The following is a 12,210-nucleotide window of genomic DNA, read 5'->3' on the forward strand; positions in this document are numbered from 1 at the left end:
CAAGTACTGAGTGACCTGCAAAGAGACTTAGACTCCCACACAATAATAATGGGAGACTTTAACACCCCACTGTCAACATTAGACAGATCAACGAGACAGAAAGTTAACAAGGATACCCAGGAATTGAACTCAGCTCTGCACCAAGCAGACCTGATAGACATCTACAGAACTCTCCACCCCAAATCAACAGAATATACATGTTTTTCAGCACCACACCACACCTATTCCAAAATTGACCACATAGTCAGAAGGAAAGCTCTCCTCAGCAAATGTAAAAGAACAGAAATTATAACAAACTGTCTCTCAGACCACAGTGCAATCAAACTAGAACTCAGGATTAAGAAACTCACTCAAAACCGCTCAACTACATGGAAACTGAACAACCTGCTCCTGAATGACTACTGGGTACATAACGAAATGAAGGAAGAAATAAAGATGTTCTTTGAAACCAACGAGAACAAAGACACAACATACCAGAATCTCTGGGACACAATCAAAGCAGTGTGTAGAGGGAAATTTATAGCACTAAATGCCCACAAGAGAAAGCAGGAAAGATCCAAAATTCACACCCTAACCTCACAATTAAAAGAACTAGAGAAGCAAGAGCAAACACATTCAAAAGCTAGCAGAAGGCAAGAAATAACTAAAATCAGAGCAGAACTGAAGGAGATAGAGACACAAAAAACCCTTCAAAGAACTAATGAATCCAGGAGCTGGTTTTTTGAAAAGATCAACAAAATTGATAGACCACTAGCAAGACTAATAAAGAAGAGAGAAGAATCAAATAGATGCAATAAAAAATGATAAAGGGGATATCCCCACCAATCCCACAGAAGTACAAACTACCATCAGAGAATACTGTAAACACCTCTATGGAAATAAACTAGAAAATCTAGAAGAAATGGATAAATTCCTTGACACATACACCCTCCCAAGACTAAACCATGAAGAAGTTGAATCTCTGATAGACCAATAACAGGCTCTGAAATTGAGGCAATAATTAATATCTTACCAACCAAAAAAAGTCCAGGACAAGACAGATTCACAGCCGAATTCTACCAGAGGTACAAGGAGGAGCTGGTACCATTCCTTCTGAAACTATTCTAATCAATAGAAAAAGAGGGAATCCTCCCTAACTCATTTTATGAGGCCAGCATCATCCTGATACCAAAGCCTGGCAGAGACACAACAAAAAAGGAGAATTTTAGACCAATATCCCTGATGAACATCAATGCAAAAATCCTCAATAAAATACTGGCAAACTGAATCCAGCAGCACATCAAAAAGCTTATCCACCATGATCAAGTGGGCTTCATCCCTGGGATGCAAGGCTGGTTCAACATACGCAAATCAATAAATGTAATCCAGCATATAAACAGAACCAAAGACAAAAACCACATGATTATCTCAATAGATGCAGAAAAGGCCTTTGACAAAATTCAACAGCCCTTCATGCTAAAAACTCTCAAGAATTTAGGTATTGATGGGACATATCTCAAAATAATAAGAGCTATTTATGACAAACCCACAGCCAATATCATACGGAATGGGCAAAAATTGGAAGCATTCCCTTTGAAAACTGGCATAAGACAGGGATGCCCTCTCTCACCACTCCTATTCAACATAGTGTTGGAAGTTCTGGCCATGGCAATCAGTCAGGAGAAAGAAATACAGTGTATTCAATTAGGAAAAGAAGTCAAATTGTCCCTGTTTGCAGATGACATGATTGTATATTTAGAAAACTCCATTGTCTCAGTCCAAAATCTCCTTAAGCTGATAAGCAAAATCAGCAAAGTCTCAGGATACAAAATCAATGTGCAAAAATCGCAAGCATTCTTATACACCATTAACAGACAAACAGAGAACCAAATCATGAGTGAACTCCCATTCACAATTGCCTCAAAGAGAATAAAATACCTAGGAATCCAACTTACAAGGGATGTGAAGGACCTCTTCAAGGAGAACTACAAACCACTGCTCAATGAAATAAAAGAGGATACAAACAAATGGAAGAACATTCCATGCTCATGGATAGGAAGAATCAATATCGTGAAAATGGCCATACTTCCCAAGGTAATTTATAGATTCAATGCCATCCCCATCAAGCTACCAATGACTTTCTTCACAGAATTGGAAAAAACTACTTTAAAGTTCATATGGAACCCAAAAAGACTCCGCATTGCCAAGTCAATCCTAAGCCAAAAGAACAAAGCTGGAGGCATCATGCTACCTGACTTCAAACTATACTACAAGGCTACAGTAACCAAAACAGCATGGTACTGGTACCAAAACAGAGATATAGACCAATGGAACAGAACAGAGCCGTCAGAAATAATGCCACATATCTACAACCATCTGATCTTTGACAAACCTGACAAAAACAAGAAATGGGGAAAGGATTCCCTATTTAACAAATGGTGCTGGGAAACCTGGCTAGCCATATGTAGAAAGCTGAAACTGGATCCCTTCCTTACACTTTATACAAAAATTAATTCAAGATGGATTAAAGATTTAAATGTTAGACCTAAAACCATAAAAACCCTAGAAGAAAACCTAGGCAATACCATTCAGGACATAGGCATGGGCAAGGACTTCATGTCTAAAACACCAAAAGCAATGGCAACAAAAGCCAAAATTGACAAATGGGATCTAATTAAACTAAAGAGCTTCTGCACAGCAAAAGAAACTACCATCAGACTGAACAGGCAACCTACAGAATGGGAGAAAATTTTTGCAATCTACTCATCTGACAAAGGGCTAATATCCAGAATCTACAAAGAACTCAAACAAATTTACAAGAAGAAAACAAACAACCCCATCAACAAGTGGGCGAAGGATATGAACAGACACTTCTCAAAAGAAGACATTTATGCAGCCAACAGACACATGAAAAAATGCTCATCATCACTGGCCATCAGAGAAATGCAAATCAGAACCACAATGAGATACCATCTCACACCAGTTAGAATAGCGATCATTAAGAAGTCAGGAAACAACAGGTGCTGGAGAGGATGTGGAGAAATAGGAACACTTTTACACTGTTGGTAGGACTGTAAACTGGTTCAACCATTGTGGAAGACAGTGTGGCGATTCCTCAGGGATCTAGAACTAGAAATACCATTTGACCCAGCCATCCAATTACTGGGTATATACCCAAAGGATTATAAGTCATGCTGCTATAAAGCCACATGCACACATATATTTATTGTGGCACTATTCACAATAGCAAAGACTTGGAACCAACCCAAATGTCCATCAATGATAGACTGGATTAAGAAAATGTGGCACATATACACCATGGAATACTATGCAGCTATAAAAATTGATGAGTTCATGTCCTTTGTAGGGACATGGATGAAGCTGGAAACCATCATTCTCAGCAAACTATTGCAAGGACAAAAAACCAAACACTGCATGTTCTCACTTATAGGTGGGAATTGAACAATGAGAACACTTGGACACAGGAAGGGGAACGTCACACTCTGGGGACTGTTGTGAGGTGGGGGGAGTGGGGAGGGATAGCATTAGGAGATATACCTTATGTAAATGACAAGTTAATGGGTGCAGCACACCAACATGGCCCATGTATACATATGTAACAAACCTGCACGTTGTGCACATGTACCCTAGAACTTAAAGTATAATAAAAAATAAATAAAAAACATACCATTACCATAAAACAAATGTGACCCTTAATTATAGGTTTTGTTCACGCATGAAAACTTGCCAGGAACTCATAGTCCTTGTCACTGTCCTTTCTATCAAACACAAATCTTTCAATCTGTTTTAAAAATAGCAAACCTGGGTGGGAGGAGGGTGAGCATCACGAAGAATAGCTAATGGATGCTGGGCTTAATACCTGGGCAATAGGATGATCTGTGCAGCAAACCACTATGGCACACGTTTACCTATGTAACAAACCTGCACATCCTGCACAGGTACCCCTGCACTTAAAAGTTGGAAGAAAAAAATTGTTAAGCTTGACTCTCTCATCTTACCATGTCATTTCTATTTCTCCATTTGTTTATGTTCCCCATTTCTCTTTTTTCTGCTTTAATTGAATAAAAGTAATAACTAATTTAAAAACATAGAAAAATAAAAATAGCAAACCTACCCCTACCAGCATTCCCCATTCCCTCCCTCATTTTGTTTTCTCTCCTTAGTATTTACCACACTCCGACATAACATAGATTTTACTTATTTGTTCTCTATTCCCCCATCCCCACATTAGAATCTGCGTTTCATGGGTACAGGGATTTTTATGTGTTTGGTTCACTGCCATGTCTGTGCCACCTGGAATGGGATCTGACACATAGTAGCTTGAAAATTATTTGAATAAATGGGTGAATAAACATCATTTAAGATCCTCTATTGGTTGCGTTTCCCATACCATAACTAATCTCATATGACTACCAACTCAGCTTCTCCATGTTAACCAAGGTTTCTGATCCTCATCCCCTGCCCAAGGCTTATTCATTTCTCCCCCTGTCATTTCTCCCTGCTTGTCATATCACTCATTTATTTATTCAGTTACAGATTTGTTGACTGCCTACTGTGATCCAAGCAATGTGCTAAATGCTAGGGACATACAGGTAAATAAAACTGACACAAACCTTACCCTCTTTAATAATCCTTTACCTTTTTTTTTTTTGAGACAGAGTCTCACTCTGTCACCCAGGCTGGGGTGCAGGGGCGTGATCTTGGCTCACTGCAACCTCCGCCTCCGAGGTTCAAGCAATTCTCATGCTTCAGCTTCCCGAGTAGCTGGGATTACAGGTGTGTGCCACCACACCTGGCTAACTTTTTTGTATTTTTAGTAGAGACAGGGTTTCACCATGTTGGCCAGGCTAGTCTTGAACTCCTGACCTTAGGTGATCTGCTTGCCTCCCAAAGTGCTGGGATTACAGGCATGAGCCACTGTGCCCAGCCTAATAATCCTTTTCTATTCAAAGATTACTTTGAGACCCAGCTACGCCCTCTGTTCTTGGCTTCTCTGTACTGCTGTCTCTGACTTTACAGTCCTGCCTTTGAATGGTATATTTTCATAATGCCCTGGAGAAAAATTTTAAAAATCTGTGTGCTTTGGTTGGTTGCTATCCAATTTTGAATAGAATTCTTTTAATAAAGAGTTAATAGAACAGGGAGCAAGTCATGCTCACTTCTAAGGAGACAGTAACTACATCCCTTTAGAGTTACTGTTGGGCCACACTGAACAGATACTGTTTCCTAACAGTGATCATCGCAATTCCAGTCTCATGAGGCCTGACTGTGTGGCATCTAAGATGGTTTGCTACATCTCCCCACTTCCTTGTGTTTGCTGTATCCAGCGGTAATCTGAGAGTGCTTCTTTTACATCCTGAAAAAAGCCTAATTAACCCATCATTTTTAGCCTCAAGGTTGTTATTAGAGACTGCTCCAACTACATAGGAGGCTAAGCTCCCAATGGACAGAGTCCTGATATCCAAGGATGCCTAGCCCCAGGCCTGTTTGTGCCTTTCACCAGGGTTTTGGGAGCACTTAAACCTCCACATCAGCATTTCCCACGCTGTGCTCTGTGGATCATTAGGGTCCGGAAAGATAGTAACGAATTCTGCTAAAAGAGGGTTTCATAGCCAAGTAAGTCCAGGAATGTCACATCCTAAATCTCCCATTTGGGGATACAGGGTACATAATGAGAATATTAATGTATTTATAAATGTTTCAATTTGTTAAACCCAGTCAGTGTTTCCCAGCCTAAGTTAACAATGGGATCTTTTATTCTCAGTATACCACTGCCATCTCAGAGGACATCACTGCTCAGGAGAAAACTGTTTGGCAAATTCCATTTTACCTTCATGTCATCTCCAAATGAATAGCAGCAAATGGCTTTAAGAGAGTGAGGGAGGAGGGAGATATAAGATATTCCCCACCAGTAGTTCTTGGGGGTCACAAATAGAGGGAGAGACCTTTATTTTATGGAACAAATACTAGACTTAAGGTCAGAAGACTTGTGACTTAGTCCTAGCTCTGTCACGTAACTAACAGTATGTTGTTGGGCAAATTATTTTAACTCAAGACTCAATCTCATCTCCCAGGAAGGAGACACGTTTTAGGATAGCCATATCCCATTCTTTGAAAGAGCTCGGCAGTTTAGGAAGTTTCTATATAGCAGGTATAATGTCTATTTAAAAAGTGTTCTTCTGGGTGAATTTTTGGGCCCATGTTTTTGAAGTCCTCTTTTGGATGACTGGTGCCTTCCACTCTGTTGATGGAGGTAGCTGACTCTTTAGACATGAAGCTCCAGGCTCTCAAAACCCAAAGCAGTATTTCTGAATGAACATTGGAAACAAATTGAGTCTGGCATATATTTATGTTAGCCTACTTAATAGGATAATACCTAGAGAAGTCTTAAGTCTTATATAGAATGGAGGAAAATATAGGTCTATAATATTACAAATAAGCCATAAATGAAATTTGAGGCTTCTTATTTTTAAACTAGATTGACTAGCTTCTTTTTCTGAGCACACAATTTTCAAAGATGGAAATTGGTGACATGGAGTTGAAACTGCAAAATAAATTTGTAGCACTGCACTGATTTATATTCTAACATGACAGAGGAGAGGAAGGCAATAATCACTTCTGGGGAGGCTTCCTATAGTCCTTGAGTTAGAGAAAGACTCTTCCATTCTTTAACTCAGGAGAGAAAGATTACTTCCCAAACCTGTTCTCTGTAAAGAAGAAATTCTATAATGACTTCTTTACACTTTACACTTGCAAATAATGCTCTAGAGGGAACTAGGTCACACTTGATGCTTTCCTCACCATTAAAATATGTCTGCTGAGGCCGGGCACAGTGACTCACACCTGTAATCCCAGCACTTTGGCAGGCTGAGGCGGGCGGATCACTGGGTCAGGAGTTCAAGACAAGCCTGGCCAATATGGTGAAACCCCATGTCTACTAAAAATACAAAAAAAGCTGGGTGTGGTGGTGTGCACCTGTAATCCCAGCTACTCAGGAGGCTGAGGCAGGAGAATTGCTTGAACCCAGGAGGCGGAGGCTTCAGTGAGCCAAGATTGTGCCACTGCACTCCAGCCTGGGCAACAGAGCAGGACTCAGTCTCAAAAAAAAAAAAGTCTGCTAAAATAACAACTACAATTAAAAACACTTATGAACTAGGTTTAGAAGGTATCTGTACACTGAAATAACTTACATAAATGTTAGTCTCTATCTGCTTGGAATTTGATATAAACATTGATGACAATAAATAGTTGGTTTTAAAAAAGACAAGATTGTATTTCCATATAGGTTAGTTCAAAGTTACTGTAGTCATCTCTAAATAATTGCTGGACTGTTGCAATAAATTTGCAATAAATTCAATGTGATATTTGCTAAATGAGCATGCCTACCATCTGTTTACTCAGACTGTATTTTTGCAATTTCATAGATAAACAAGGCCCAGTAGAGATTACTATAGTCATCGTTAAATAATTGCTGGACTGTGGCAATAAATTTGCAATAAATTCAATGTGATATTTGCTAAATGAGCATGCCTGCCATCTGGTTACTAAAACTGTATTTTTGCAACTTCATAGATACACAAGGCCCAGTAGCACTGAGATGTAAGGAGCCGATATGAGCCTGAGGATCAATTCCAAAGCAATTTGAGAGTTCAAGCCATTCATTTGTTTTCAGCACAAAGTGTTCTCCACATAACAAAACAATGAGTCTAACTTATCTGTCTCTTTCCTGTCCTGGTATCTTTAAAAATGTCCATCATGACAGGTTGCAAATGGGCTTACAATATTCAGCCAACTTTGGGGACCGTGAAGAAGAATGGAAAACAGTCGGTGTGCTGCTTGCACCATGTCCTACTTGGTTCTGGTGCCAGCAGCACTATTCTTGCTGGTCTCCTCAAGGTGCATACAGAAGAAGCAGCTGAATAATATGGCAAAAGTCTCCATGTATCTATGGAAGTGGGGAAAGGAGGTCCCAAACCAACCTTTTCATCAGGCCCCTGGCAAGCACCCCCCCGTACCACACCAAAAGCAGAATTAGTAGCATGGAATACAGTGCCTGAGGGGGTCAATACATGCTGATTATACACAACTACCTGGGAAGTCTGAGAATAGTTATATAAAGGATGCTAGAAGAGTGCTTATCCTAGTTTCTGTAGCCATTGTGATCCATGTATTGGATATATGCCTAACAGTCCAGGCTGTCTCAACCTCAGTACATTGACATTTTGAGCTAGATAATTTTTGGTTGCGGATGGGGTGGGGAGCGCTATTTTGTGCATCGTCTGAGGTTTAGCATCATCCCTGGCCTCCACCTACTAGATGCCAGTGGTGTTCCTCCTCCTAGCGAAAATGTCTCCAGATATGACCAAGTGTCCCAATGTCCCCAGGGAAGAAGGGCCAAAAATCACCCCTAGTTGAAAGCCACTCATCTAGTCTGTATATTCATGACATGGACCAGAATTAGAATGATTATACTCTCTTCTCTTTTTCCTGAATCAGTATTTCTTCATCTACTTATTGAAGTATTACATTCTCTTAATCTGCTTTTATTCAGTTTTCTCTGTTCTCATACACCTGAGGGTTGGGGGGAGCCTTTCAAGGTATTGCCACATAAGTTAAGAAGAGCTAAAAAAAGACCTGTTTCTCCCTTAGGAGAAAGGAATATTAAAGAGAAAACATTCCACATAGAAATTGGATCAGTAGCTAAGAAGGCTGTTTTGCAGAATGAGTTGAAGATGGCCTAAGCTGAAATTCATGTGTCTGTGAGCCCAGAAGAACCTTCGTATGTTAAAAGAAACTACTTTCATTTGTTTGCTACTGTCATGCAAAAGTATCCTTCTGTCAAACAGATTTTTTTCTTTCTTGGCTTTGTTTTTATTTACTTCCTATTTATATTAACAGTATCAGGAAGATACCGGTGTGGGCTCCAGGAACAGACTGTCTCAGTAACTCTTCCCTCTTCCCCCTTCAGAAACACAGTAAGTAGTCCCGAGAACTGAAGCAATGAGGAGCCTCTAGAGTGATGATTTGTGTCTGCTCTTTTTTTGTAATGTGAAAAATTTGAATCTTAGAATACTGACTTAAACCCAGCCAGTGGGCGATCTGCTTGAAAATGACTACACATTCATATGTAAGGGTAAGAAATAATTTATGACAAATAAAGCTCATGAAAAATTCTAATTTCATTCATGTTGCTACAAGTATAGCTTCATGCTTTAAAAAAAAAATGCGGGCTGGTAACATTTTTCTATCTTACCTACAGTGTAGAGTTAAACAGGTGTCCTTACCTCTCCTCCAGTGCATGGAAAAGGACTGGAGTATTTAGAAGTACAAATAGCTCCCTTCTTGACAACATCATCTTCCAGGCCAAATGTAGCGGAGCAGTTAGTCGCAAAGTACTTATAAGGCTTCCATGTTTTCCCGAAGTCCTGGGAGCGGTCCAGCACCATGGCAGCCGGCCTGGGGGACTTGAACATCATAATTAGGTGAGTGAAGTAGAATTCCGCTTCCAGGTCTAACTGGATCTTTTCTCTGTGCACGTCCTCCGCAGACTGCCACCATGTGCGAGGGAACCGGAAGGACGAGTCTGCCATGGCAGACGGCAGGTGAGCCAGGTGAGGATGGGCAGCATTGCACTTGTCACATTTGGGCTGCCGACAAGTCAGATCCGTGTTCTCACTGTAGAAGCAGTACAGTTCGGTAGCATTCTGACCGCAGGTGGTGTCTGCCCAGAGTTTTCGCCCCAAAGCCAAATTTCCCATCCGAGGGTTGCAGGCTTTTTCACAGCGGGAACTCACTCCAGCTACTCCACTCAGTCCTAAGAAAGGGAAAGCATGCGTGATGCAAGACAAACCCATCTGGAAAGCTCTTTTGGCCACCTAGTCCATCGACAACAGTCAAGGATCTCCCCTAAAGCGCTTGAGACTTTGGATAAATGGCAAAGTCTACGATGCTCCACCATGTTCATGTTTGAGCATGAACACTGTTCTGCATTCACAATGCATTCGTGTATGCGTGTGTGTGTGCGTGTGTGTGTATTTGCTTTTTATGTTCAGATGTAAAATTCACATCAGAGAAACAAACACTTTAGGCAGAGGGCAAGAGGAGGGAAAATAGAAGCACCAGGGTGAAGATGATTGGCCTAAAATTTTTCAAGTACTCTGCCTTATAAATGTTTTGTGTATTTCAAATACATTGATGTGTTTTTCAAGTCATGACTATCGAAAAACCATGTTTTTGAGACCACCTAAGTTAGTCTTTCAAATGTAATGTGAGTCCTTCACATGATTTAACATGTTTATTATGAGAATGTATTTAGAAGGAAATGTGGAATTCTATTTTCTTTATATTTTTAAGCCAGTGAAGGGATAGATTCCCTAGGAAAAGCAATATGAGATATTTAATAAATATACAATGGGTCCTCATTTAGAGGGAGGCAAAGCTAGAGACCTTTGGAGTTCAGATGTGCACTATCAATTTCTAACATTACGTAAACATAACTAAGGAAAAAACTCTCTGAACTGCCAAATGGCAGAAAAGCTTATTTTACATGCTCTCTCTTCAGGGTTTCTACCTGTGACAGGTTATATAGTAGTTAACTGTTTGCTTAACAGGAGAGTGTCTACAGTCTGGCAGCCACTAACAGCACCTTTAAATATTATCTGTGAACTGCAACACCTTCTTTAAAAAACACACCCTTCCTCCCAAAGGTCCAACAGACTTTAATGTTTTAAAATGACTTAAAATGATAAACATTATCCACTTAATATTCTGAGTACATACTATAATCCTTTGATTTGGGTTTGTCATTTTAATTATGAATACCTTAAGCAAAAATCATCTATTTTAAAGGTTAAAACAGAGGGGGAAAGAGGGAAAAGGAAATCAACCCTTAAATTCTGGCTAATTGAATGTTTCTGCTGCTTAAGAAGCAGTACCTCTGAACTGTTATCACAGTAAGGATTGGAGGAGGCCAAATGACAGCTTAGGCTGCAACAGAGACATTTCACACACTGACAATGGCCAACCCCACAAAGCCTTGCAACTAAAGGGCTTCCTTAGGCATTATTTTTTAAATGTCAAATTAAAGTGTGCATTATGCCTGGGTTCTGTTTGCCACTTTTCTCATTAGCTGGGGCAACAGTTGCTTGTGGCCAGAAGCACACAAACACACAGTGTGCTATGACTCACCTGTAAAAAATTTCAGGGAAAATCATATACTGCCTATACAAGTATTTTTGACTTGAAACACTTGCCTTGTGATGTTTATTTACAACCTTTCAATGGCTTGCATGTTTTTGCCATAATGTGGTTTGAGAAGGAAAAGGTTTTTTTAAAGCTCATCTTTTAAGAGTGCAAGAATTAAAGTAAAATCTTAGGCCTTTAATAGGTCCCTGGGAAAAATATCCAATAATTTTAAATGCCCCTAAACTCCTAAGTCCAGAAAAGATTTGAGCCAGATAAAGAATCCTTGGGGCAAAATACTTGGAGTCCCTCAAGTGACTATTCAATGATACTAAGGATGCTCCTGTGACTCGGACTGGTTTGGGATGCCGACTGGAAAGCCTGGATTTTGCTGGGTGCCAGCGGCCCTCAGGGAAGAGTGGAAGCCCAAGGGAGGAGATGCGTGCGACAATGTTCTGTAGCCACCAGCGAGTCCCTCTAGCCCAGGCGCCCCTTTCTGAAGCAGGCGAGATCCGCACGAGAGACTGGGTGTCTGCAGACTCCCTCACATCTCTCCCCCTCACCTACAGGGCTGCGCTTACGCCTAACTGGAAACCAGGTGACCCGCAAGAGGGAGGGAGAGGAGCAGAAGGGGTTCCCAAATACAGAAACCACGAGCCAGGAGCCAGTGGCCTAGGGCAGCCCAAGAAAGGCAGGATGGGAGTGGGAGGGAGAGGGCATCTGCCTCCGCCTCCGCCGGTTGTCCAGTTACCGAGCCAGGGAGCAGACCCGCCTCCGACCTCCCGCAGAGTCTCTGCCAGGGTACCAATTCCCCAGGGGCGGCCAGCCAGCTCAATGCAAGCCCAGGGTGATCAACACCTATCGTCCAAGCCAGGAGTCCCTCTGCGTTCCAGCCACTGCTCCGGGGAGAGGGCGCTCAGCCCTGCCCCAGGTGTCCTTACCTGGTTCTCTAGTACCCAGCACCAGGTCAGGGACGCCAGCGATCGGCCTCCACCAGAGACCAGCCCCGGCCCACGCGCGCCCAGGGTC

At 41.3% G+C, this 12,210-nt stretch overlaps 1 protein-coding gene across 1 annotated transcript in view; it reads right to left on the reverse strand.

The window, feature by feature from the left end:
- Positions 1-12,210, reverse strand: part of NTN4 (netrin 4) — a gene marked incomplete at its 5' end in the record, with an annotated part of 129,392 nt that overhangs the window by 116,593 nt on the left and 589 nt on the right. Inside the window, 1 exon segment of the mRNA NM_001132088.1 lies at positions 9,285-9,814. Coding sequence (NP_001125560.1) covers positions 9,285-9,814 — 530 coding nt within the window.

Source organism: Pongo abelii, chromosome 10 (assembly GCF_028885655.2).
Source record: "Pongo abelii isolate AG06213 chromosome 10, NHGRI_mPonAbe1-v2.0_pri, whole genome shotgun sequence".
Taxonomy (NCBI): domain Eukaryota; kingdom Metazoa; phylum Chordata; class Mammalia; order Primates; family Hominidae; genus Pongo; species Pongo abelii.